This window comes from Eimeria necatrix, genomic scaffold, assembly GCF_000499385.1.
Source record: "Eimeria necatrix Houghton genomic scaffold, Enh_scaff67, whole genome shotgun sequence".
Taxonomy (NCBI): domain Eukaryota; phylum Apicomplexa; class Conoidasida; order Eucoccidiorida; family Eimeriidae; genus Eimeria; species Eimeria necatrix.
In genome coordinates this window covers 91552-117162 of record NW_013651724.1, presented here as the reverse complement: position 1 = coordinate 117162, position 25611 = coordinate 91552, and the positions used below count along the sequence as shown (strand labels likewise).

The following is a 25611-nucleotide window of genomic DNA, read 5'->3' as shown; positions in this document are numbered from 1 at the left end:
TAGGGCACCCGCCCGTCCTAGCACAGACGACGGAATGATTAGACGTGCGGGCCTAGGCGTGGTTGGAGACGAGCGTTCTAGGCCGCGTAGCCATGGCAAAGGGATGATGTGTGCGGTAGCAACAGGCCCTAATGCCATTCCAGTCTCCCTTGAGTGGGGAAACCAACTCCTCCGCACTGCGGAAATAATTAATACGAGCGATGGGCACGCGGAAGGGACTCAGCCGCTTTCGGGAACGCGGCGGGAGTCTGGGTCAGCGTCGATCCTGAGAGACTCCGGACGCCACGACGGATAGCAGCAGGAAGTCTGCAGAGGCAACAGAAGACGGCTATAGGTCAGATGCGACAGAGATTGTGCCACACTGGTGGAGGGAGACTTGCACGAAAGAGTCTTACGACCAAGGGGGAACGTTGTGTTGTGTGGGTGCGACGGCGGTACTTCGCGTTGAGCTCGCAGGAAGTCCTTGTAAGGTCCTCTTGGACACTGGGGCTTCGAGAAGCTTCATTAGTCCCAAAACAGTCGAACGACTGCAGATGAAAGTGCGGAGACTTCCAAAATAGCATAGGTTCACCGTAGCTACAGGTGCACAACTACGCATTGATCGGGTAGTGACGGGATTGACGCTGTGTTGCGGACATACACGTTTTCCCGAGGACATTTTAGTGGGAACCGTTCTCATCAACTTAGTCTTGGGTTTGGGTTGGCTGACGGAACACAAGGTGGCCTGGTATTTCCAATCTGACAAACTCCGAAACTATGTGAATGGCCAGTGGTGCGAGTTACCGGTCGTTCGGACTGGTGAAGCAACGCTGCAACGTGATAGTCCCACCGTAGTCCACCTAAGGACCCCAGCAGCAAGCAAGCATATGAGATATTGGCCAAACAAGTGGCGGGTATGTCAGCCGAGGAGGCAGCTATATTCCTACGCCCGCCTCCAAGGAGGTGTAAGTCGCACGCGAAGACTAAGGCGAAGGGGCGGATAACGTCGCTCGTTCGTCAGGCGGCGGCTGACACAAATGATCTCCGGACTCCATTGCACTGTTTGCATCTCCTACTGGCTTTGCCCGAAGCCGGTTCGGCAGTGCCCCTAAGGCTCTCGGATGAATGGCAAGGCGCACTTTGTTGCGCGTTAATTGGGAATCAACCCACGTCCTCCGGCTGGGGTAGTCCTTTGGCCTCAACCGCCTCGGTGGCAGCAGAGAGTGACGAGGGGTCTCCCTGGCCTATGGCAAAACTCGAGCACACTCTGTTCGACGAATGGATAACTTCGCCAGAGGCGGAGGATATTCCATGTGAGGTTGCCCAGGTGTTGCAAGAGTATCGAGCGGTTTTTCCCAATACCTTACCTAAAGGATTACCGCCGAAGTGCCTTCATGATCACCATATTCTCCTTGTGCCTGGAAAACTTCCAGCGAGATCTGCAATATACCATGTGACCCCAAATCAGCTCACATTCCACAAACAGGAGATACCTGAATTATCGGACAGTGGTTGGGTCGGACCGACCTATTCGCCTATTTGCTCTCGTACGATCATGGTGGACAAACGTGATGATGGCTCCAGGGAGCGGAAGATGCGTATGGTTGTCAATTACCAGGCTCTAAATGTCCTTACGATAGCCCCTGATTTTCCACTACCTCCCATTCAAACCATTCTGGAGCTGCTGGGAGGCGCCAAGTATTTTTCCACCTTGGATCTTGAAGCAGGATTCCACCAAAGACGTATGGCTAAGGAAGACCGGTGGAAGAAGGCTTTCCGGTCCGTTCTCGGACTATTCGAGTACTGAGTGATGCTCTTCTGCCTTAAGGGTAATCCCGCTACGTTCCAGGCCAATATTAATGCCTATCTACAACCTTTATTGGGCCAGGGCGTTATTGCGTAGCTAGATGGTGTGTTTATCTATAGTCCCGATCTCTCTGGGCACGTTTGTCTCCCGCGACAAGTCCTAAGCATTTTTCTTAGACACCAGTTCTACCCAAAATTCCGCGAATGCAAGTTTGCAAGGCAAACAATCATATATTTGGGTTATACCATTTCTGCTGCGAGGATCAAACCTGCAGACAATAAAATCGCAGCCATCCGGCATTGGCCAGAGGTGCTGGAGAACGAAACGCAAGTGCGCCAGTTCCTCGGTACCATAAATTACTGTCGCATGTTCATGGGACCGGACTATGCAGACGTTGCCCGGCCGCTGGTTAATCTAGACGTCAGTTTCGAATGGACAGAGCTTTACACGCAAGCGGTGCGGCAGCTCAAACAGCGCTTAATCGACTTCACTACATTACAAGTCCCTGACACCACGAAACCCTTCGAGTTATACACAGATGCCTCTGGTTATTCGATCGGAGCAGTTCTCGAACAAGACGGCAAACCCATCGGTTTCCTCATCCAAGTCATGAACCCCACGCAACAGAGATACTCGATCTACGATCAGGAACTCTTGGCGTTGGTCATAGCGCTGGACAAGTGGTCGCACTTGCTCCGTGTCTCCAAGGTAACGGCATACACTGACCATCAAGCTCTCACCCATCTTCAACGACTCCAAGCATCGAAGCCTCTGCGCGGACGCACCGTCCGGTGGCTAGACTTTCTTGCGGAGTTCTCGGATTTGCAGATCACTTATGTTCAAGGAGCGCGCAATCAAGTTGCTGATGTCTTGTCTCGCCGTCCCGGTCTTCCTAACAGCTGCTCGCACGACACACCATCGGTACCATTGATGCTCGCAACAGGACAAGCGAGCGCGGCTCCCCTCTCTCGTGGTCGGCCTCCCAACTACCGAAAGCTCCCCGGAATTCGTTCGCGAAGACCTAGACGACGCAGCCTGCCGTCCGCACCTTCACCACCTCCGCCGGAACCCAACCCAGAGCCGGAACATCCTACACTCACAACGAAGACACCAGCTGACCCTCCTGATGTGCGCCAATGGCCGCAAGCTTACTCGAAGTGTCCTGTTTTTCGCGTTCCCTACAAAGCCGCAGTAAACCAACCGGGAGAAGCTCTGCTAATCGAGTTTCGTAACCGCCAGTTCACCTTTCGCTACGTGCAGCCTTACCTGCACATCCGCGTTCATGGACTGTGGAGCATCTGCGTCCCACAGTTCCCTGAGTTTCTTACTCAAGTTCTGCATTCACATCACGGCCATGTCACAGCCAGCCATCGAGGCCAGAAGAAGACCTTTGCGGCTCTCAGCAAGCACTACTACTGGCCAGGAATTCGCGCCTACACTACTGCTTGTGTTGAGTCATGCGCTCACTGTCGAGCGTCAAAGTCTTTTAACCAGAGGCCTGCAGGCCTTCTTCAACAGCTGCTCATCCCTTCTCATCGATGGGCGCACGTGAGTCTTGACTTTATCACAGATCTTCCCCTTACAACGACAGGGCACGACTCGATCCTTGTCATGGCCGACTCCCTCAGCAAGAAGGCTCATTTCGTTCCTGCAAAGAAGTCATTCACAGCAGCAGACACCGTGGAGCTTTTAGCAGACCGCCTTATCCGCTATCACGGTTTTCCAGAGGTGCTCATATCGGACCGCGACCCCCGCTTTCAGTCGGACCTCTGGCAACAACTATGTCACCGCTTTGACGTCAAACGCGCCATGTCCTCGTCCTACCATCCGCAAAGCGATGGTCAAACTGAAAGGCTTAACCGCACACTGGAGCAGATGTTTCATACCTACATCCAGTCCGGCGAACGCGAGTGGGAGCGTTTGCTTTCGGCCTTAGAACTTGCCTACAACACGACAAGTCATTCCTCCACCGAGCTCTCTCCCTTCGAGGTCATGACTGGCGAGAATCCGTTTACTGCTGCAAATCTTGATATCGCAGGCGCGTTAGCTCCTACGCTCACTCCTCCGATGACTAAGCATTTCCGGCAGCTCTGCGATAGAGCACAGAGTCACATACAGAAGGCAAAATGGCAGTAGAAGTACTACGCAGACACAAAGCACCGAGCTGTGGAGTATGCAGTGGGCGACAAGGTTTGGCTCAGCAGCAAGCATCTACCGGCGTCATCTAGCTGCCGTAAGTTCGAGCCCCGTTACCGAGGACCCTTTGAAATCTTTGAACGAGTAGGCCCCGTTGCTTACCGTTTCGCTTTACCTCCTACTAATATATGCCACAACGTTTTTCATGTTTCGCAGTTAGTTCCCCACCGCCCCCGCCTTCCCGATTTGGTTCTCCCGCAAGCCGACGCCGCCTGGTTCCCTACTCCCCATGTGGTAGGCAATCCCACAGAGGAGTATGAGGTAGATTATATTAAAGGCCAACGCGGCTCGGGAGGCAACGCCCAGTACCTCGTCAACTGGCGCGGGACTCCTGAAGATCAAGCCACCTGGGAGCCCGCGCGCCAGCTTACAAGCTGCGCGGCTTTGCTTTGTGCTTGGAACCGCCACTAGCGAAGACATCTTCAAGCTCGAAACCATTTGGTCCTTCTGAGGCGTAGCGCTTTGAGTTCGTCAGCTTCCGCCGCCTGCAGGGTTGGCAGCCTTGCATGGCGAGGGCAGAGGGAGCGCTGCTCACCGCATGCGCTCATGGCATTAGCTTCAGAAGAGGATAGAAATTGGAAAGGCAAAAGTAATGTGTTGTGGTTAGGCCGCTTCAGTGTGACAAGAGGGGAAGTTGTAGTGCACAGACACTACAAGTGGCTTGCTGGTGACCTATAGACGATCGCTAGCCGGCTACCTGTAAGAGGGTAAGAGGTTGAGACGCGGATTGAGCGCTGTAGCTTCTTATTAGTTAAATAGGAAATCAACTTATTAGCAAAAGAACATGTATAAACCAGAAATGTTTACGAATACCCTAAGATTGGGACTGCCGACAATGCCGGCACCGGTGGGGGTCGCATGCTCAGCGGACCAACAAAGCAAGAACCGTGAGCAGTGACCTTTTGGAAAATATGGTTTTTAGAATTTGAAACAAAACGGCCTTTTTAATTAATTGGTAACCGTTACGTGACCGATGCGTAGATAGTAGAGAGGACTTCATAGAACGTCCAAGTTGTGTGCCCTGCAGCATCGTAGTCGCTGCAGCGAACGCGGTGTACTACACTGTCCCCTGGCATAACATTGGTTATAGCTGCCACCTGTTGGGGCGCCTCCTTATGCCCATGCGGCTGCTCTACCACGGTGGGTTTCGGAGTAGCATGACGATGATGGACCGGTGTAGTACACTGCATTCTCTGCAGCGTCTACGAGGCTGCACGGCCCACAACTCTGGCGCTCTACGAGATCTTCTCTATTACAGACACATCGGTTGCGTAACGTCTACCAATTTATTAAAACGACCATTTTGTTTCAAGTTCTTAAAACCATATTTCCTAAAAGTCACTCCTCATGGTTCCTGCATTGCTGGTTCGGGAAGGAGGTGACGCGCACCGGTTCCGGCGTTGTCAGAAACCCCAATCTTAGACTATTCGTAGGCACTTCTAGTTTATACATGTTATTTTGCTAATAAATTGCTTTTCTACTTTACTGGTAAGAAGTTACAGCGCTCAATCCGCTTCTCAACCTCTTAATTGCGTATAGCTGATCAGGCAGCAATTCTCTATAGGTCACCAGCAAGCCCTTTTGTAGTGCCTGCGCACTAAAGCCAGTGTCCCGCTTGGCATTTTGCTTACGGACATTGTAGAAGTCTCTTGCTGTGTGGGGCTTATAACGCGTCCGTTGCGGAGATGCATCCCTCATCGAGGTAAGACACGTTGGTGTGAATCATTTAGACAAAGTATTTCTGCTCTCCAGTCCGGAAACAAAAGAAATTTCATTCCCGGAACAGCCCCCAAATGTAGTGCACAGCGCTTACTGCTGCGCTACTTAGTCCACGAATAGGGCGCCTATGAAAAACCTACCTTCGACGCATCTCATATGAAACACACACACAAATATCAATAAATGTAGTCATCTTCTCAAGTTCTGAAATCGATTTTCCTTAAAAGTGTCCCCACTCAGGGTTCTTGCTTCCTTGGACCGGTGGGAAGGAGGCCTGCACCAGCGCCGGCGCTATAGCCAGTCCCAATCTCCAAGTATCCAACGACAACTCCAGTTTATACATGCTAATTTGCTGATAATCTGCCTCACTTCACTACTACTAAGAAGTTCCTGTCCTTGTTCAGCGTGTTGGCCTGTTGTAGGTCGCCAGTTAGCTATCTACTTAAGGTCACCAGCAAGCCCTATTGTAGTGCCTGGGCACTACAGCACCTGCACAATCCCCCGTCGCTGCAGCTCACTGTGACAAAGCTAGATGGGATTTGTGTATCCACAGAGCTCTTTTAGAACAACTATACATTTCGATCACAAAACATGCTAGGAGGCGTTCTGAAGTCTGACGTGAGCAGTCGTGGTCTTAGATCTGCAGCCGCTACAGCAACAATCCAAAAATCATGACGGACACGCGCCCATTTATACCAAACACCAAAGCGAGTTGTGGTGGGCGTGCACACACCGCTGCCGAAAAACATCGTGGCAAACATGGTCTTACTGTTAGCTGTCCGCTCAAAAAAAATTCCGCTTTGAGCAGCATTACCCCAACCAACTTTTTAGGGAAGCAGCTTGCACTAAAATCCCTGTAAGAGAAGCAGAGGGTAAGATCCTTATCGACAAAACAGCGGCAATCCACTGCTTTGGGGATGCAGAAGTGCTGCTGGTACAAGAGACACATGCTCGAAGAACTATAATGAAAAAGAGTTGTTTCCGTCTACGAGCAGGCGATATGTTTAAAGAAAAAAATATTTAAGAGACAAACTTTGTGTAGATGCGTGAGTCAATGTCTGCACAGAGTGACGCAGCTCCTGTCTGCATACATACAGCAGTGCCGTGAGCACCTACAGAGTCACAGTAACCCTGAATCGGATGCAAGCATTTAACAGCAAGTCGCTCTTTCTCCAGTTGAGATGTAGAAGGGCCTGTGAATGGCGGAGAGCATTAGGTTGTATCCTCGGATGTCATTCGATTCCAGCTTACTGCGACTACATTGACTGAAGATACCGGAGTAATCGCTCTAAGGAGAAAATGGCAGCTGTCGGAGTAATTCCGCAAGTCGTTTATTCTGACAACTAGCTTCAGTGTAGTCACACAAAGCTAAGGGAGCAGCATAGGTATTGCTGTGCAAGCTGGTCTAGGTATTTGACGCTCTCAAACCTCTGTTCTTAACACAGAGAATTATACGGAAATCAGTGGGAATTCTCTTGACGAACGCAACGGTGCTGCCGCCCTTTACAGCGGAAAAACAAAAGATAACTGATCCTTTTTACTAGGTTTAGGGTTTAGGGTTTAGGGTTTAGGGTTTGAGGTTTTTCAAGATACTGCTGTTGAATTCTGCTGCTGCAGGGTTTAGCCGTGCTGCAGCTGTTGCTCACGCGGCTGCCGCTGTTGCTGCTGCTGCTCGGTCTTCTGCTGCTGCTGCTTCGTCTTCTGCTGCTGCTGCTCCGTCTTCTGCTGCTGCCGCTGCATCTGCGGCAACTGCTGCTGCCATTGCAGCAGTTGCTTCTGCCGCGTATTTTCGTGCACCTCCAGCTGCCACTCCTACTATTGCACCTGCTGCAGCACCTGCTGCTGCACCTTCTGCTGCTTCAGCGGCGGCTGCTGCTGCTGCTGCTGCACCTGCTGCTGCTACACTAACCTTTCGAGAAGTTAGCAGGAGCCTACCAGTACGAAGTGCCCACAATGGCAGAAGCCCGCACCTTGAAAATAACTATTCCTGAACAAATGTTTACAGGGCTCAGAGGGTAGTAATGATGCCCGACAGCGGTATCAGTAGAGCTACACGAGGTGTAGGGCCAGAGACTAACATCCACGTCCACTGCTCAGAGACTTTCACTGGTCTTATACATCATTGCTGTGTTTTTTAAAGACAATGCATACGTGCTGTCATTACGTTCAAGGTCATTCCACTTTGCAGTTATAGGTGCCGTTGTCATTTGCTTGCATACAGGGACTGATACAGGAATTGCATCCTCGTTAGCAGGCGTCCTTTTAACAGAGTTGCAGTCCGCACAGACTAAATTGTCCAAGATGTCTGTGCTACGTCAAAGTGTGTAATTGATAGTTAGGGGTTCCAAAGCTTTCTAGGGGAAAGTCCGTAAAAGAAGACTTTCTATTGCACATTATGCCGAAGGCCTTATACAGGCTTGTTGCCTTGGCGAGCTAGCGTGCAGCTCTGACTACTGGACTTGCGCAATACTGCATGGTTCCCAAAACTCACTGTAGTACATAAGGGGCCCAAAATGCTGACTGAGACAAAGCAGGGTCTGCCCGTTGCAGCTCTTGTACAAAAGGAATGGTGGAGACAGGGAGAGCAAAAGTATCGCCACGTAGCTTCCCATGTTCTGCCCTGCTGCATTACTCTACTGTGTGTATGCCATGTCTTGTTCTGACACTGTGTGAAAATGCCCTTATCATTCGCCTGCTGACCAAACACACTGCACTGCATAGCAGTTTCTGCAGCGAATTATTGCATAGTATTTCTCATTACTTGAGGTAGAAATATCAATATGCCATCCTTTCCGAAAACACAGCGCTGGTAGTTTCTAGCTAGACGCATTTTCGGAGCCTCAACGCACACCAATACAGCGTATTTACACTCAATACTTCCACTGCTCAGCACAAATCTGAGAGGCCTTTCCTTGTCTACTATTCCCATTTACAAGGGCTCATTGCACATTATTCTTTCCAGCAATACGACACGCTAAGAGAAAGGTAATGTATCTCAGCGTTCTTTTGATGGAAGGCATGAACTAGGAACTGCTCTAGCAGTCTTGTACTCTGCTGTCGGCGAAGCGTGGCTTGTCTTCACATCTATAAACATTCTTTCTATTTCAAGAGAAGTGCATAGCTGCTGTTACATTTCATTATTCAAGGAGGATTGCCCTCCATATCTTGAAGGCAACAGCGAGGCAAGCTGCAGGCCAGGACGAGCGTTGGTCCCTTTGGGGGCTGCGGACGATAGTAGTCAGCCTCTCCATTCTTCTGCCACCTTCCTGGCTTGTTTTCCATTATTAAAACTGCATGCTCAAGGGATTCTTTTCTTTCTGCCTGAGCACGAACACCTTATTCGTTCCGGACGCCCTGCGCACCACTTTGATTGCCTCCAGAAATGTCCGAGAGATCGTCCAGTGAGTACTTTACGGTTTTGTTCACGTTATAAATCTCGAAGCTCGAATATTGTACTTGGTGGCATATCGGCCGTAACTACTAACTTCGCAGTGACCACCCACTAATGTCGCGGTGACCAGTGAGGCAATGAGCAGCTCCTTTCTGCCATTTTGGCAGAACACATACAGAAAATCTATGCGTTTCACTTCTGTTCAGCGCTGAGAGCTGGATTTCTTGGTGGAGGGAAGATGGCAAGGGCAATGGCAGCGTCTTTGGTACGGGCTGGTTTGTGCTTGCCCGCCGACATTTGGATGAGTGCTCGTACTACCGCGACCTACGAATATATACGGGATCTGGGATATGGGACTGGCACAAACACTGAGGCAAGAAAAGCACCTGTTAAAAGTGTGCCTTGATCAGTAGAGCGGCATGGCTTTTTGCCCCTCACTTCAAGATTGCTCTCCTGAAGATAGATTTGTTAGCGACGCAGCTCACAAGATTCCCTGCCCTTCCTTTTGGAACTGAGTTCTCCGTCCATTTTCACGTATCTACATGCATCATTGAGTGTATACGGGACTCAGTGGTTCGATCTCGTCGCGCGTGATTGGGCCAGCAAGCTGTCTTAGGCTGCTTGTTCCATTGATCCCATTAGGTTGTGGAGCGCACGCAAGGCGGTTTGCTGTTTCTTACTGTGAAGCCGGCCATCGCTCTTGAGGTCCTTAAGGAAGTTCGGCAGGCCGTTGATCGCGTCGCGTTGGTTGTTTCTGCTTGCGTAGGGGTTCCACTCGCGAGGTTGCTCAAGGCGTGTGACAATGTACCTGTCGCGCGAATAATGCCAAATGTTCTCTGCTCTGTTGGAGAAGGAGCGACATGCTATTGTGTAAGCCCTTGTACAGATTCAGCACACGCGCTGCTTCTGCAGGCGCTGCGATCATTTGGGCTGGTCCACGCGATTACAGAAGATCTCTTCGACGCCTACTGTGCAATTAGCGGATCAAGTAATTGACACTTAACGCCCATCCCATCAGGGGGAGCCACAGTCAGCGGCAATCATCCATCCTCAGCCCAGCTTGCTGCTGGATTTCTGTGCAGAAATTTGGCTGCGGTAAGTGATCTGTGGGCGCTGCAGGCCCGGCATTCGTATGCTCATTTGTTGAAGCTCTTATCGACGGCGGTGTCAAATGGTGAGTGGCCGATGCTGCGAAATTTCCCAACGCCGAGGTGCTGTGAAGTTGCTCAACACGAGTAACTCGTTGCTGCATAAGTGGCAGGCCCAGATTTTGCAAGTGACAAGTTTGGCATGTAGCTTTGCCGTGTGCTTTGAAAACTCTACAGCGGTTTACCCCGCCAGTTGGCGACAGAAGCTGCCCTGCAGTCTGTACGCGGCACGGCAACACTTGTACAGATGAAGGAGATTCATCCAGCACTGCTTCGTGACGATATTACGTCCCCTGGGGGTACAACAATTGCGGGAGTTTTAGCAATGGAGCGTAGAGCCTTCAGAGCGGCGGGTAGGTTGCCTACGATGCTAGTTCCATTTCAGCATTCGTTGCAGCAGTGCATTTCATAATATTGGGGGATTCAGGGGCTATTTGCCAGACTCAACGGCTTGCCATCTGGTTTCAACGCACCGGTGGGCTCCTGAATTGCAGTTCTGTGTCTTCAGTCTTTGCTGTTGTCTACTGTGTGTGCAGTAGCTGATGCAGTGGAGGCAACATGCGAGCGATCCAAGGAAATAGGGTTGACTTTGTCAAAGTGTTCATAAAGAGGAAGTCTTGTGAGGGTCACTTGAGGCTGACTTTGTCGCTGGTTCTCAAACCGAATAGCCTCAGCCAGAGAGTTGTCGGTGCGGCAATCGTGGTCACTCGGCAATCAGGGTGAGGTATTGGTAAGTACGCTGAGAACAAGCCTTCTGTGCTCAGCGAGGGGTGGAGCACTGTTCTAAAGGCTTTTAGCACTCTGGAACTACTTGGTGGCAATGATTGATGCGGAGCCAGATCCGGTGAGACGCTGTGCTGCTGGTGCGTCGACGGCGCAAATTGTTGAGGCCAGAGAGCCTAGGGTGTCATCTGAAGCCCATAATACTGATTGTAAAATGCCAGCCTCTCTGGCGTGTCTTGAAATAGGAGCGTCCCACGGTAGCATTTTCGCAGAGTATGGGACGACGGTCAAATGCCGAAGTCTGCCGTGGTGCATATCAAGGGAGTGCTTGCTGGAAAGTCTGTATTACAATCATCCAGACCTTATATACCCGCCTCCGGTACACATCTATATTTGTATACTCGTACTTTCGCTTACGGTTGGTATCAAAACACTCATGAGGAATCAGTGTTCTTCCCAGATAGTTATACTAAGCGCACGGCTACCGTGCCGATTGGCAGCGAGCATGCATTAGTTCGAATAAGTTTTACTGGCGCCTAGATGAGGAATCAGCGGAATCCCCAATCTGCGAGAGCAGGCGGTCACGTCGCGTGGATTATGACGCTCGTGTACTGCGGCGTAGCGGGTCGCCGAGTGATTTAGCGTAATTTAGCTGCTGTTGCTAGCCAATTTCAGGAACAGAACAGTCCGTCGGCGATTTATGGCTTGGAAGCAACCATTTGGGAGTGCGACAGAAAGTATTGCCTGTTGCGTAGGATGCTATGGTGGTTGCACCGGGCTAGCGATGGTTTGCCGTTGCTGCCGAGTAATTATGTCGTGTCTCGGCCGGTGTATCGGTAACAAATCAAGCCGTACACCGCAACTTGCGTGGAGTGCGCAGTCGCTCGAAAATGGCGCACAGTGGCTACACGCTTGTACCTGATCGCGGTGGAGTCCTGTTCAATATAATGAACCAACGATGAAACTACGTACCTAAGCGATCCAATAAAACGATTCACATAGAATATTCTGGGAATAAGCCCAACAATAGCCGTTGGACAAGCGAAGTCTGAATAAGAACTGCAGGGCTGCATCAGGGAGGTCAAGCACGCATCCACAGTCTCTAGTTGCAGATTTGCAAGGTAAGATCTTTTTTGTGAAGACCAATATTTGGGCTTTGTTGGATCTCTTCTGGGAGCGCTTGTCTCTGCAGACAACTGAACGATGAGCAGAAAAGGGCACTCCGTGGGCCCCAACGATGCACTCACGCGAAGACAGGTGCTTGTTGCGAACTTAATGATGCTGCTTCGCTTTTTTGGCTCCCGTACCTGCTTATTCGGGGTAGTTGGGAACGCGGCAATATAGCACCATGTATTATTCCTTTGGACTGCAGCAGCCGACAACTCTGGAAGCACCATTGCCCACGTGCCTAAGCTTCATCCTTGCCTGGGAGCTACGTCTGTGTAGATCCCCGCACGAGTACACCATTTGCATCAAAACAGGGGGCTGCAATGCAGAAAGTTTGACCAAATCACATCTAACCCCAGGTAACATTCCCTTACGAATTCGTTCCCGCCTGTTCTCCGGTTTAAAGCCCGCCAGCAGTTCGCGTCATCTATGAAGCTCACCAGCATTGAGCCACTCGCGAGTTGACTGCGAAAATCAGCAATGGCCACAACACCGCCTCAGCAAAGAGGGGATGACGAAGATTTCTCTCTCAGTTCAACGCCGACTTGTCAAGCCATAAGCGACCCGTATCACGAATGCTACCCATGCTTAGCTCCCCAGCAGGAGGAACGTCCAACTTCCAGCCGCCGTAGTGAATGCCTAGCCGAGGATTTTTATTCAGGTACTACCACTGTGCACAACGCGGATGGAGGGGCTGAAGCTGGCTGCTTTGGTAGGCCCCGCTGCAACATGCCTGCTAGGATGGATTCAAGCAATAACTCCGACAGATTGACCGATCTGTCTGGGTTTTCTGCTCCTGTATTGGCTCCGCCTCTACCCTCCCAGGCGACACCAAATACGTCTCATGGAAGGCGCATCGCGCGCATCTCTGCAGACACAGCAGCAGCACTAAGCAGCCAACAAGTTGTCATTGACCTCAAGAGTATTTGCAAGGAGCTCGTCGAGAATTCCTTAGATGCAGGCGCAACCTCAATCGGTAGGTACATCTGTCATCCGCTGGGGGGGCAAGGGAATGTACGGAACTGGGGAAACAGTGACCGTTGCTGTTAATGATTTTTCACCCCCAGGTGCTTGACAGGCGGACACGAAACGACTTCTGAGGCGCTTTAGCAATCTCCTTGACCTTTCATCGTGTATCAGGTGCACCATTCGAAAACTGCTCCTGCTTTGTTTTACCTGTTGTCTGCGCCTATCCCGTAGAGATTCGACTTATGGACTGTGGCCTTGGGGGTGTGGAGGTTCGTGACAATGGGTGTGGCATTTCCCCGGAAGACCTTGACTTGCTAGGTAGTAACGCATTACGAAGAGACGCGCGCGTTGCACTGAGTTGTATAAGCCAACTGCATTGCTGCTGTTAGCCTTTCCTGTGGCTCTGTTGCCCCTGTGATACTGTCAAGCTGCTTTTCTCTAGGCGCCAATGAGGCAGCCTAAAACAGAGCAGTTAAGTTCCTTTGTTTTAGGCTGCCGCCACGCGACTTCAAAGATAACGACATTCGAGGATGTCTACAGCAAGCTGGATTCCCTGGGATTCAGAGTAGGAACAGAATCCCAGCTTTTCGCTTGCATCAATACAACAGCGCATTAGCTGCGTTTTGTTCCCGTGTATTCTCGTCACAGTAGCTAAGCAAGGTGTTTAAACCATATTCAACTGTGCAAAAATATAGGCCGGGAGAATCATCTAGATCTTCATATTTCGGCTTCAGAAGCTCAGCAGAGCTACATGTGTTTGATCATCACATTCTCCGGTAGATTTTTCCTTTCTGTGGAGTGTTCTTTGTGCAGGGAGAGGCACTGTCTTCTCTCTGCTACGTCGCCCGAGTGTCCCTTGTCACGCGTTGCCGCACAGCTGATTTTGGGACCCGACTCATTTTTGATAGCAAGGGAAAGCAAGTGGCTCGCGACGCCACTGCGCGAGAGGTACAGAAGCCGAGCGTATTTGCTGCCATGCAGAGGGGTAGCTACAAGCACGGGAGGGCAGTTGCGCATGTGTTACTGCTGAATGCCGGAAAGTTTCTATCGCGCTTCGCAGACTTCTGGCATCTGTACACGAACCAGCGAAGCACAGAGAAATTAAACAGGTGTTTTACGTATGGATTGAGATCTCTTGAATAGTGTGAATCTGTGCTGTTAAACATATGAAAAAACGTGCATTTCAAGACCTAAAACTTTTCTGTGTTCCCTTGCAATGGAAGTTTTCTTTGTGAGCTGAATTCAGGTAGGCACCACAGTTATTGTGGAGGACATTTTCGGACGTATGCCACTGAGGCGGAGGACTATGGAGCAAGCAAAGCAGCGCCAGCTCCAGGATGCTCTGGCGTTGATGCAGAGAATCGCTCTTTTGCACGCGACCGCTTGCAGGATTGTCCTCTCGAACTTCGACCCCAAGACGTGGGTCTTGTTTCTGTGCGGCATCTTCCGATATTGGCTGCGCGGATAGGTGTTTCCTTCGGTGATGAAGAAACTTTGTGTGCATGCTTGGGAGGAAAATGTTCACGCTTTTGCCGCTGAGCTCATTCATGCTTATGGGTGTGCAACTGCCTGCTCACGCACTGCGACTCCAGGGGTGGGCGCACTACCTTTCTAGCTACAAAGGGTACTAGCTCCAGCTTATTAGAGGCGGCTTTGAGCGTTTATGGACCGAAGCAGTTGGCCGCCTGCACCGAGCTGACGCTTTCAGGGAATGACCCAGGACGAGAATGGAGGTAAGCTAAAACTTAGCTTTCGTTCCGTATGCACTTGTCCTCGTCTGAATCTATCAGGAAGCAAGAACAGGAATATGCTAGGCGTAGCCAAGGTTTGAGCTGCTGCATTTCTAGCTAGTGGCAGTGAAGCTGAAGTCAACGGTGCGGGCATCACCTGGCAGGTTGGAAGCAGTCATCTCTCGGCCTCCGCATGGCATCCGCTCGGCTTCCCTCCAGCACTTCTTCGTGAAAAGGAGAGCAGTGGAGTTTCCCCCGTTACTCCAAAAACTCCTCAACAAGTGGGCTAGCCTAGCTTGAAATCTGGGTCTTCCTGAATAGTACATGCAAAGTAGCTGCGCATCTGAAAAACGATTATTGGGCCATTTTAGGGCCCAGGCATCGCGACCCACGGTGCTTTGGCCAAATACTCTGTGGGAGTAGTGTAGAAGACTTATGGGCTAATTCTCAGACATTTCGTTCCTGGGAAAAAGTCACGACTTTGAGTTAAGCGTTCTGAGCTTGATTTTGGATTTCAATTGTTTATCCCCTGTAATTGCTCGCAGAAAATGGAAAGAAGTCAGCAGTCGCGGCCTCTTTCCCGTTTGCCTGGGATTCCTTGAGCTTGATGCATCGCTCCTCGATATTAATATGAGGCAAGCCATCACGCTCCATTTACTGCTTTGTTCTCTGTATAAAGGGTTTGATGCGTGTGCTGTTGTGTTAGATTGAGTACCATGAAGGCAGCTTAGGGGTTGTTTGCTTGATGTCCTTGAATTTAGGAAGGACAAACAACAAGTGCTCATCGCGGTCGAGAAAGACATTGCTCAGGCCCTACTAGTGAGCGCGAGACGGTACCGCTTCGTGCAACCGAGACGCCGGCAGCTATTGTTTAGTTTTTTGCGTCAGTTGGTATCTGCAGGAAGCCATTAGCAAGATCCTCGCGCCCTCAGTAGGATCCCTTGAACATGAGACATATAAGAAGCAACGTCAGCTGAGCATTGAGCATAGCACACTCTCTTCCTCACCAGCAGGCTTCGAAACCCAGCAGGTTCTGCAGCAGCCTGAAGATCAGGAACAGCAGCGTCATCAAGAAGCAGCGTATGAGCCCAGTAGACACGAGCGTTTACCAATGGTTGGTGCTCCAAACGAGGCCTTCAACGCCTATGGCCGTGGAAGTCAGTTGAGGGACAAACATGCTCAGCAGGTACTTGCAGGTGCAGATTGTCGGATTCCACATGCAGGCACTGACGTGGAGACCAGTAAAGTTACAAGCAATCTGCCCTTGGAGGCTACGCCACCCCTGCGAGGCATGGAATTGTTTGTATTGCCTACCCACACGGGGGAGAATGAGGAGATTGTCACCAGGCCCAGGGGAACTGTGCCTAAAGGTGATTTTGCGGGCAGTGTAGGATCAGTAACTTGTGGCGATCCCCCGCTTGGTGATGCTTTGCAGCACCGGAGGCCGCTTTTCTCCTGCTGTCAGCATAGAGCGACTTCGGTCGTTGGAGACTTAGGCGCACTTTCTGGTTTTCCGGAGAAGCCCAGGCAGCATCAGTCTTACCAGCGTGTGCTTCCTGAGGACCATCTAACACCTAATAGTGGACACACTTTTTCACCACAGCACTGCAATGTGGATGTGGACAAATCTAGGACAAGTTCAGCAGACTCCCTCTCGGTTTCTTTGTATACAGAAGTGCCTGCTGATCTGAGCAGGACACCGCCTCCTGAGACGGAGGAAGAGACGGATATGCTCGTAGAGGAAATACTCGAAGCTGCTGTGGGGGAGTGCCATTTAGACCTGGAGGAAACGTGTAGCGTACGAATACATGGATTCTCAGCTCCTCATCGCACTTGTATAGACCATAATATATCATATCGAGACAAAGAGATTGCCTCCACTGTTCGGTCGCAACTGTGGCTCGACGCCCCGGCGAATTTCTCTCTCGATAACCTCGGCTTGAGGGCTGCGGACAAAAGGACAGATTCTGATTTCTTCTTATTTGAAAAGAATTTCTTCAGTGACTTGATGCTGGTTGGGCAGTTCAATGAGGGGTTCATCATTGCTGCTCTTCGCAGGAATAGGCGTCGCTGCTTAGTGCCACAGATCACTCAGGCTGAGGGGTACAGCAACAAGACCTGCAACGTCAAGTACGCCGAGAACTCTGGAAACAGCAGCAGCAGCACGGAAGTAACAAGAAAAGGTTGTGAAGAGATTGAAGAAGTGGTGACGAGCCTGTTCATTGTCGATCAGCACGCAAGCGACGAGAAAAGAATTTTCGAGGCTTTAAACGCGGATTTTAATCCGCGCATGCAACCCCTTATTGCACCGCTAAAGCTGTCTTTACCAGCTGATCTGTTAGCAGCCGTAGATGCGTATACCCCCCATCTCAGCAGTAACGGGTTTGCATGTGTTATCTCCGGACCCATTTGCGCCCACCGGCCCTTTACGCAGTCTTTTGTTGCTGTAAACTCGTCTCAGTCGTCCTCCATAGCAAGCACTTCAAGCGCCTCCTTGAAATCAGTTTCACAATCTCTTTCCTGTTCCCAACAACTGCAGCAAGAAAAACAGGAACCGAGCCAGCTGATCACTGCAGGGGCCCGCGCCGCAGAACGACAGACTTCGGGAGGGGTGGTTTCGGAAGGAGATGATGCCGACCAAGAAGAGCGTTATTGCTTTTTAACTGGCGTTCCTGTTATCGAAGGCAAGCAGCTAGGCGCCTCAGATTTCATAGAATTTCTTTCTGCTCTTGCCAGCGAAGACCAAGGTAAGGCTATATGGAAAGGCACAATGCCTCAACCTAGTGCTCCACTGGGTGCACGCAAGGGTGAACCAACTCAGTCGAACTGCCCTCATCACCGCGTCTTACAGTATAGACCATCTCGGGTATGGGATATCCTTGCTAGTAAGGCCTGTCGCAGCGCTGTGATGATTGGCAATCCCCTCCCGCCTCATAGGCAAATGGCAATCCTAAGGCGAATGGCTGACCTTCAGCTACCGTTCAACTGCCCTCACGGTAGACCCACAATGCGCCATTTGGTCGACCTTGGTGCAAGCGCAGGTCAAGCAGACGAACGCTTCAGTAGCGGCTCTTCACGGGCAGGCATTCAAATCGTTCAGCCAAACGGCGTTCCCTTGGATCCAGCAAGTTGCATAAGGGGTTCCGAAAATGCTACATTTGCCCATAGTGATGACAATGGCAACTGCCAGGAAGGATCAACTGGCGGAGCCCGTCAAAAACGGAGGCCTTCGTCAGATTGGCAAGGCATGGAGAGCCGGCCTACAAAGATCCCTACTTGCAGGGCGCCTCGTGGTGGTACAGTGACTGACAGGAACGAGCAGGGAGGCGACTTCTGCGGGCAGCCTCTTGGACGGTGCTCTGTGCTCTCCCCTCCAGCCGACGAAGGCATGCCATCGATCTTTTCCGAGGATGAAGTGGAGTTCGAAGATTCCAAAGGGCTGGAAATTGCAACTAGAACAGCAGAGGCGCCGCTGATACAGAAATCATTGGGAGGGCTGCCCATGGATGAGGCACCCGTAGACGAGGCACAGGGCGGCTTGGCTGGCCTACGCTTGACTTTCATTGGGTAATTTTATGCGTAGGCGGCTTTCGGCCCTTGAGGCAAACGAGACATGATTAGTGTAAGCCTGTGCCTCATGATGCGCTAACGGTGCGCTGAGCATCGTTCGCTCACCACGGACCTTCCTGTGCCTAGTCACAGTGTAGGGGCTGCACTGGAGCCACTATCATCCGCATCTAGCGAAGCCACCACCCTTCTAGCCGCAGTGTTTCTTGAGTGCTATTTTGCATGGGAAAGCGCTGCTGCGCTAGCCCCAAAGGAGCATTAGAAGCAGAAGCCGGGATTTCTTTTTAAACAGATGAGCAGGCAGAACTATTTGCGTGGCCCAAACAGCTTGGCTGCTGTTTTACGCATTGGAAGTTCCGATGGTGCTGTATACTGCACGCATCCGCTATGTGGCCCTAGAAATGGAAGTGACGACGGCTGATGCCAGCGCGCTGTCGCACGTTTCTCAGGTGCAAGCAGCTGCTATTTGCGCTAGCTAGGGCAGCTAGTTTTTTCCCTAGATTGAAGAGGCTGTTCCTACCTTCTACGTCTAGTGCTGAGCCATCCAACCTCCAGCGCTATCTTGTTCTTCTTTCGCTATAGCCGACGAAGGCCATTTGCTATGTTGGGTAAACTTGGGGGGACCGCCAGTCCCGTTTACTACGTAAGCAACAACCCTGTATACCACGTGACAAATTCACGCTCCTGACGTGAAATGAAGCTAAGAGCGAACATAACGTGGGGAGCCTCCAAAAAGCTGCGGGCTCACTTCTGGCTGGCTCCCCTACTAGAACAAATGACGCATTAACTCAATCAATCGCATCGGCTCTCCAAGCGCGAGTGTTTTCCGGAGAAGAATCGCCATGCTTCCTCTTCTTCTTGCCTACAGAGGAAAACCACAGGAGCTGAAGAAAGCTATCTAGGACAATAATCAACAGTACATTAAACCGTGGACAAAGTATGGCTCTTCCCCAGCGGTCTATACCAAATGAAATGTAGCGCGCTCGCAACGCACCTTTCGAGCTTTTCTTGTCGCTGCTTTCCGACTTCACTCTGTTTGTGCTCCTACTACTAGAATGTATTTCTGGCTTCAGCTGAGCCTCCTGCTGTCGCAGCTGCTCCCGGCGCTTCTTCTCTATTTGTCGCTCCATCTCTTGGCTGTGTTGCAGTTGCTGCTGCATCAGTGCGGCACGGCGTTTCTGCTGTTCAAGTAGGAGCAGGCTCTGCCTCTGCTGCTCATGAGAGCTGCGGAACCTGTCAACGGTACTATTCGCCCCAAGAATACCAACGCCTTTCCTTCCCACCACCGATGCCGCCGCTTGTTCCAGCACAGCATTTGCCGCAGCTGCTGCGCTTGTGAGGGCATTTCTCGACACATGGAGTGGGATGGATCCTGGTCCACCCTTGCGAATGATCGTTGTTGCCCTCGTTGAGCTAATCTCACGCAAACGCCCATGCTCGGGAGACTTGCATTTCCTGTCTGGGGAGGGTGTCCTGTCCCGGTCACCCGACACGCCAGGCTTTCCTGATTGTGGCTGAAAAACACATAATCAGCGCTATGCTACAGCTTCACCACACAAATCATTCGGAAGCCAGTAGTAGCACGTATTGCTCGGAATTCGTTGGCTTCATTGGGGAGGCCCCACAGGGGCCAAGTACTGAAATCGAAGCAGTAAGAATGAAGGCCAACACAAGGGCTAATCAATACCTGCCGCTGCACAAGCAAAGATCTGGCTTTCATTCAAATGCGTGCGATGCTGTGGGCATCTGTACGTAAGTGTCCGTGCGTCCAGCAGGGGGCACAGTAATGTAGGACGCTGATTTCCCTGCGTCATTTGCAATCGTTGCATCAGTTCTAACGATTGCAAAGTGGCGACGCACCTCTTTACCTTCCATCCTCTCAGCTACGATCGCTCGGTATTTAGCAGCATTCTTGTTGGTGGGCTCCAAGGTAAGTGCTGCATCTAAATCTGCAGCTGCCTTTTCATAATCAAGCTGAAGGAAAACGAGCCAGCTCAAAGGAGGGAATGTAATTTTGGTTAGCGTCAATGCATGCAGCCATGTGGGTCACCAAAATACTACTGAAACAGGCATAAGTTTCTGGCTGGTGGAAATGCTTTCATGTATACTGGCCTGAACAAAAAAACTGTCTACTTGGTAGATGTCGCCACGTTTATTCAACTGTTGGGCGACGTAACTATACATTTCGTTCCAGTCAGTAGTTTTCATGACAGGGCTTCTGTTTTCCGCCACTGTACACTGCACCAGCTCACTTTATTCGCGTAAGCAGCTCCTCTAGCTATAAGAGCGTCCGCGTAATCAGGACGAAGCTGCAGTGCAGAATCGTAAAGCTGTATGGCTTGGTCCAGCTGCCGGCGCCTCGCGTAGGCGACGCCAGCCTTCAGTCTCCGTTTAGCCCAATCAGCTCCTTGCTGCTGAGCCAGCAGTCTTCCCACCCTGAAGGAACAACGCTCACGTGGCCATGTAAGACGCTGTTAGGCGTTGTAGAACTGTAATTTGTGAACTTAAGCTGTAGAATCCAACCAAACTACCACACTCACCCTCCTCCACGCACTGCAGGATCTTTCTCGAGCCTTGCAAGAGCGATTCGGATCGCTCCGCATGGGGAGGCAGTGCTAAGAAATGACATGAAGCATCCATCACTAAGCCGTCTTATCACCTCCTCCCACGCTTTTGCCTCTGTAAAGGCCAGCACTCTGTTGTTGTTGTTTGATGGACCTTTTTTCCTGGTACCGCTGCCTGTAGGGCCGCCGATGCTTGCCACCGATTCCGGTGTCTCCGGTGGCGGTGCCATTCCTAACATCTGAAGAGCGGAAAATGCATGCAGCCTGCGGTGCGTCGCAATCGGATTCATAAAAGCCCCACTTGAGCGCAACATGAATGGTAAGCGGCTGAGCAGCAATCCCGAGCCACCATCCCACCAACGTAGTGGTTCCCTGGACTCTCCATTGGGTGGCAACTGCAGAGGACGAATCTCCTCAAAATCTTCTTCCTGCGGCTGCGGATGTGCAGCATCATGTGGGAGAGCAGCAGCAAATCCTGCGATCAAGAGCCACAGTTAGACTCTATATTGCGCAGTTCAGTACACTCTTTACAGTCCAGTGCACTCTTCAAAGCAGTCCAGTAACGTCTTTGAAGGTGTAAACGCTGCACATCAACAATCTACAGAGCAGTACAAAGCGGAGACAAAAGCGAAATACTCCCATAAAAGCACTTGCGTGCTTCCTCCAAGCATACGGCCTGTTTTGCCGAATATCAAAGTTTCACCCCATCCACGTAAACATCTCTCTGTTTTGCGTACCCAAAGGCTCTTGCAAGAGCTCCATAAGCTTTGGGTTGTCCTGAAAGTAATCAGGCAGTGTGAGGGACGCTTCAACGTGCGCATGGGCGTTATTTAGCGCTGCCTCATCTAACAATGGCTGCCGAAGCTTCGCAAGGCGTTCCTTGATTCCGGTGTTGCTCCGCTGAGGACCTCCTGAGGAAGCCGCCAAGCTTCCTGGAAGCGCTGCCTTCCTCGATACGTAGAAACGAAGCGCCGTTCCCGCGCATACGAAACGGCCGCAACATCCACTCGACTGCCCCCCTATGAACTGCTCGCATACATACACAAGTGAAGCTGCTCACAGAAAAGTCGTGAGCACAAACGGGTGAAGGCAGCAGCCTCACTGACTGTCTATACAGCAGTCAGCATGTTACCTCATAGCGGGGGATGGCAGCGAGAGGCAGAGCAGCGTAGATGCCGCTGCTCCCAATGTCAACCTCTGCTCTCAAAAGGCGCCTCTTCAAGTAGTCTACGCCATAAAGAGGCTGTGGCGGCTTGTCTGCGGCAGTTGCACCTGAAGCCTGATCTTCTTGCTTGCTAGAGTTGGCTGACAACTCCCCAGGCCCATCCACAATGTTTGACAAGCCCTCGGAATACACCTCAACGCCGACAAGGCGCAGCAGCATGAGCTCTCTGTCTCTATCACAGCGGACCACCCAGCCCCTCGCTACAGCCCAAGGCGTGGTAATGGCTTCAATGAAGTCACGGCGTCCCCGACGGCCAGCTACGATGCGTCGCGTAAGCTGAAGACACATCAGCATGACATGCCTAAATGTCATTCCGTGCAGCTACACATGCACTAAAGCACTTTAAGCACTAGTCGGGCTGCGACGTCCGGTAACGTTGCACGTGAAAACTGCCGAGAGAAGCTCAAAATGCAGCTCCCTATTCGCAAGCCCCAATTTTCATGTCTTGGCAGCTGATGCCATCTACTGCTGGCGCAGAACCCACATATGCCTCTAACGATGATTGCCTGCGAGGTTTAGGCAGCGAAACTGTAGCCTCCAGAGACTATTTAAAGCGTGTCAGCGTCGCCTCCTAGGCAAGCAATCTACGTTTTGTGGTTCAGCTTTCTCCGAAACTATTTTTTTTAAACTTAATGCGTCTAAAATGTGCCGGTGCACTATTCCCCAATGCACGTACGGAGTGGTTCCTATGGACAGTGTCAATAACGAAGCATCCCTCCACTAGGTCATCTCCCTGTAGGAGTCGAAGCATCTCCAGCTGCTGCCTTGCTGTCAAGCCACTACTTAAAAGTTGCTGCCTCCAGGTGCGGCCAGCGCAGCAACCGAGAGAAAACCAGGCAGCGTCTGGAAACGAAGCGTTGATGTGCGGTATATACTCCTTCACCGCCCATGCCCCCTTCCTTTGCCCCAGCACTTGCAGACGACTGCGGCGGTCCCGTAGCTGCAACAAAGAGGGCGGAGACGGTGCCGCGTAGCGGTACGGGAACAAGGGGATTTGTTGTCCTCGAGCGTAAGCCGGAAGTGGTTGATAAGGCTTCACCGTTTGACTTTGCATGGGCTGCCGTAGAATCTGGGTCTGGCCACGATGAGCATTCACGCGACGCATCGTGGACAGTTTGCTGGCAAACTTCTTCGCTATTTCATTGCAGTGAGCCTCCACGGCTGTAATGGCGGCAAATACACCACCGGATTCGACGGAAGGAGCCTGCTCCTCCTCGGCCACGAGCGCATCATCTGCTCCCCTAACAACAGCAGGTGTACTAGCAGTACACGATGTACTGGACGCGGCAGAAGGCGTCGCTGTTTCTGCTGGTGTACGCTCTGAGGATATTCCGTGTTCAGATGCTGTGGGCAATGCACTTTGTACACTTGGTCGTGTGGGATTTCCACAGGTTGCAACTTGTGATGCAGCTTCCATGGCACGTGCCTCCTGCACCTTCGGGAAAGCGTACACTGCAGCTGTGAGACATGCTGCAAGAGAGTTTTGCATCTTCTCTAAAATGCCGCTATCCTCCAGCTGAAAAAAAATATATGCAAGACATGTGACTAAATAATCTATAGCTGACTGGGCCCGCACCTGACGCAATTCACTCCGAATAGCAGAACAAACGCACTAAGAAAGTACAGGGAGGTGCAAATATAAAGAAAAACGGATAGAGCAGGAAGTTTTTGATACAGAAAAAAATTTTGCGTGAGTGGCACGGAAGGCGGAAAAGGAGTCTCACCGAGTCGAGCAGATTGTCCAGATCCTTATCGAGAGAAACTGCAAACGACTCCCAGTCACATTCAACCTCGGTTGCCTCAACTTGCAGAGGTGAGTTTTGCCCCATATCCACAGTGGCTCTGTTGTTGTTGTTTATTGCGTCCTTCCCAACAGGGTGTCGAATGCAGCATGACGACACTACGGCGTCAGTAGTGTTCGCAAATAGCGAGAAGGGGTCCGCTTCAGAGGGCTTATGATCACCACTTGGCGCGGCATCCTCTTGCGTAAGCATCTGTAGAATCTGCCGTTGCTTTTGCTGCTGTTGCTGCGCCGCCTCGCCACCAAACTTGCAGCTAGGAGGGTCTGCACATATGCAAGGTGAGGCATCGATGAACCGAAAGGCCTCTGCGAGGCGCTGCAGGCTAGATGAGGTACATGCAGCATTTATGATGCGCCGAAAAGGAAACCCATCGGACCCTTGGTCTTGCTGGCTTGTTGACGCTTCCCCGTGCGCCTCGGAAGATGGAATTGCGCCTGGCTGCTCATGTTTCGCGATGCGGAGCTCTCGCCGCGGTTGCAGTCCATCTTCTACTGTATGGCTTTCCACCGACGGCGACTGCAAGCAATGATCCTCAGATGGGTCCGAATCGGAGCCCGGATCAGGTCCCCTTGTGCTTCCCGTTAAGACCAAGCCATCTGCTGCAGCCGCAGCAGCGGCAGCAGCAATGGCAGCGGCAGCTGCTTCACCATCTTCTCTGCTAAGTAGGGAGGCGGCCTCGTTCTCAAGCGATTTTGCGGAAATATCTGAGGTTCCCATTTTTGGGTTGCTCCGGGCGCAGTAAAACAAGACGCTTACGGTCTAGGCTGCTGCGTGCTTGAGAAGCGGAAAGTCGAGGATATGGGTGATACATCACTGTTCCGACTTAGACTAGATTTACCGCAAGTTGGTTATTCCGTGTCCCCACCAAGGGGGGACTTAAAACAGACACGCACAAATGGAGTCCAAAGAGCGTCTTCACGCTGAGTTCCCATCCATTTTAGGCCACCCTTCACCTCCTCTGATGATAAAAAGTGCTTTAAAGAGGAATATAAATTTGCTGATCGCTAGAAGAAGGCCATGTGGAGAAGGCTGGCAAAAGATTGACGAAGAGAGCGGGAATGGCCAATCAGCTTTTCATCGAGCTTCCTCCCAGGTGAGCCTGAGATTTTTCTCTTCCTCACATTTGAATAAGAAACAGATCTATCCCAGTTACATCCACAAGCAAACGGTAAATACTATGGTTCATGCTCTTGGTTCTGGCAGCCTCGACGCACTGCATGCACTAGCCACGAGCGGGACTTTGAGGGTTCGAGCCCGATGAAGAAATTTTTTTACATTTGTTTTGCTGGCCTAGTTTGTCATGGCAAATTGGGAGCTTAGAGGAGTGCTTTTTTCCAAGTCTCTGTAGTAGCTGGGCCCTTCTGTCTTGTTCCCGGCCTTCGTGCTAGAAGGCTTGATGCGTTTGGGTATTTATTTTCGCTATATTCTGGTTGTAAACTAAGGCGCATATAGTATAGCAGTCTACACTAACTTTTGAGCTGCCCACGTGCGCGTTGCCTCCACGCTGTTGCGTTTGCCCAACTAAGATCCGTCAACCCCTGGATGTCTAATTGGCTGGCAATTCTGTCCCCCTTCACCAGAAACGCTAAATGTGGTTTTCATAAGTCCTCACACTAAACTCTCC

At 51.2% G+C, this 25611-nt stretch overlaps 6 protein-coding genes across 6 annotated transcripts; 4 read left to right on the top strand and 2 right to left on the bottom strand.

Moving 5' to 3' along the window:
- Positions 1–895: 895 nt before the first annotated feature.
- Positions 896–1786, top strand: ENH_00070250 (OSJNBa0079C19.6 protein, related; the record flags this gene model as incomplete). Its single annotated transcript, XM_013577489.1, has 1 exon — positions 896–1786. One exon carries the CDS (start codon positions 896–898, stop codon positions 1784–1786), a length of 891 nt encoding a protein of 296 aa, XP_013432943.1.
- Positions 1787–2158: 372 nt separating this feature from the next.
- ENH_00070240 (OSIGBa0102O13.1 protein, related) lies at positions 2159–3922 on the top strand (the record flags this gene model as incomplete). Its single annotated transcript, XM_013577488.1, has 1 exon — positions 2159–3922. The coding sequence occupies one exon, from the start codon at positions 2159–2161 to the stop codon at positions 3920–3922; it is 1764 nt and encodes a 587-aa protein (XP_013432942.1).
- A 3421-nt stretch (positions 3923–7343) lies between these two features.
- On the bottom strand, positions 7344–7908 carry ENH_00070230 (hypothetical protein; the record flags this gene model as incomplete). Its single annotated transcript, XM_013577487.1, has 2 exons — positions 7344–7632; positions 7853–7908. The coding sequence occupies 2 exons, from the start codon at positions 7906–7908 to the stop codon at positions 7344–7346; spliced, it is 345 nt and encodes a 114-aa protein (XP_013432941.1).
- A 1087-nt stretch (positions 7909–8995) lies between these two features.
- On the top strand, positions 8996–10847 carry ENH_00070220 (pyrroline-5-carboxylate reductase, putative; the record flags this gene model as incomplete). The annotated part of the gene is made up of 6 exons (XM_013577486.1): positions 8996–9102; positions 9299–9357; positions 9859–10080; positions 10212–10266; positions 10418–10593; positions 10777–10847. The coding sequence occupies 6 exons, from the start codon at positions 8996–8998 to the stop codon at positions 10845–10847; spliced, it is 690 nt and encodes a 229-aa protein (XP_013432940.1).
- Positions 10848–12610: 1763 nt separating this feature from the next.
- ENH_00070210 (DNA mismatch repair protein, putative) lies at positions 12611–18400 on the top strand (the record flags this gene model as incomplete). Its single annotated transcript, XM_013577485.1, has 10 exons — positions 12611–13106; positions 13331–13417; positions 13591–13664; positions 13913–14047; positions 14346–14518; positions 14692–14832; positions 14994–15110; positions 15375–15500; positions 15591–15648; positions 15731–18400. The coding sequence occupies 10 exons, from the start codon at positions 12611–12613 to the stop codon at positions 18398–18400; spliced, it is 4077 nt and encodes a 1358-aa protein (XP_013432939.1).
- A 784-nt stretch (positions 18401–19184) lies between these two features.
- ENH_00070200 (TPR Domain containing protein, putative) lies at positions 19185–24704 on the bottom strand (the record flags this gene model as incomplete). The annotated part of the gene is made up of 9 exons (XM_013577484.1): positions 19185–19258; positions 19391–19910; positions 20149–20370; positions 20649–20832; positions 20937–21435; positions 21698–21986; positions 22093–22461; positions 22862–23701; positions 23910–24704. The coding sequence occupies 9 exons, from the start codon at positions 24702–24704 to the stop codon at positions 19185–19187; spliced, it is 3792 nt and encodes a 1263-aa protein (XP_013432938.1).
- Between the last annotated feature and the right edge of the window lie 907 nt (positions 24705–25611).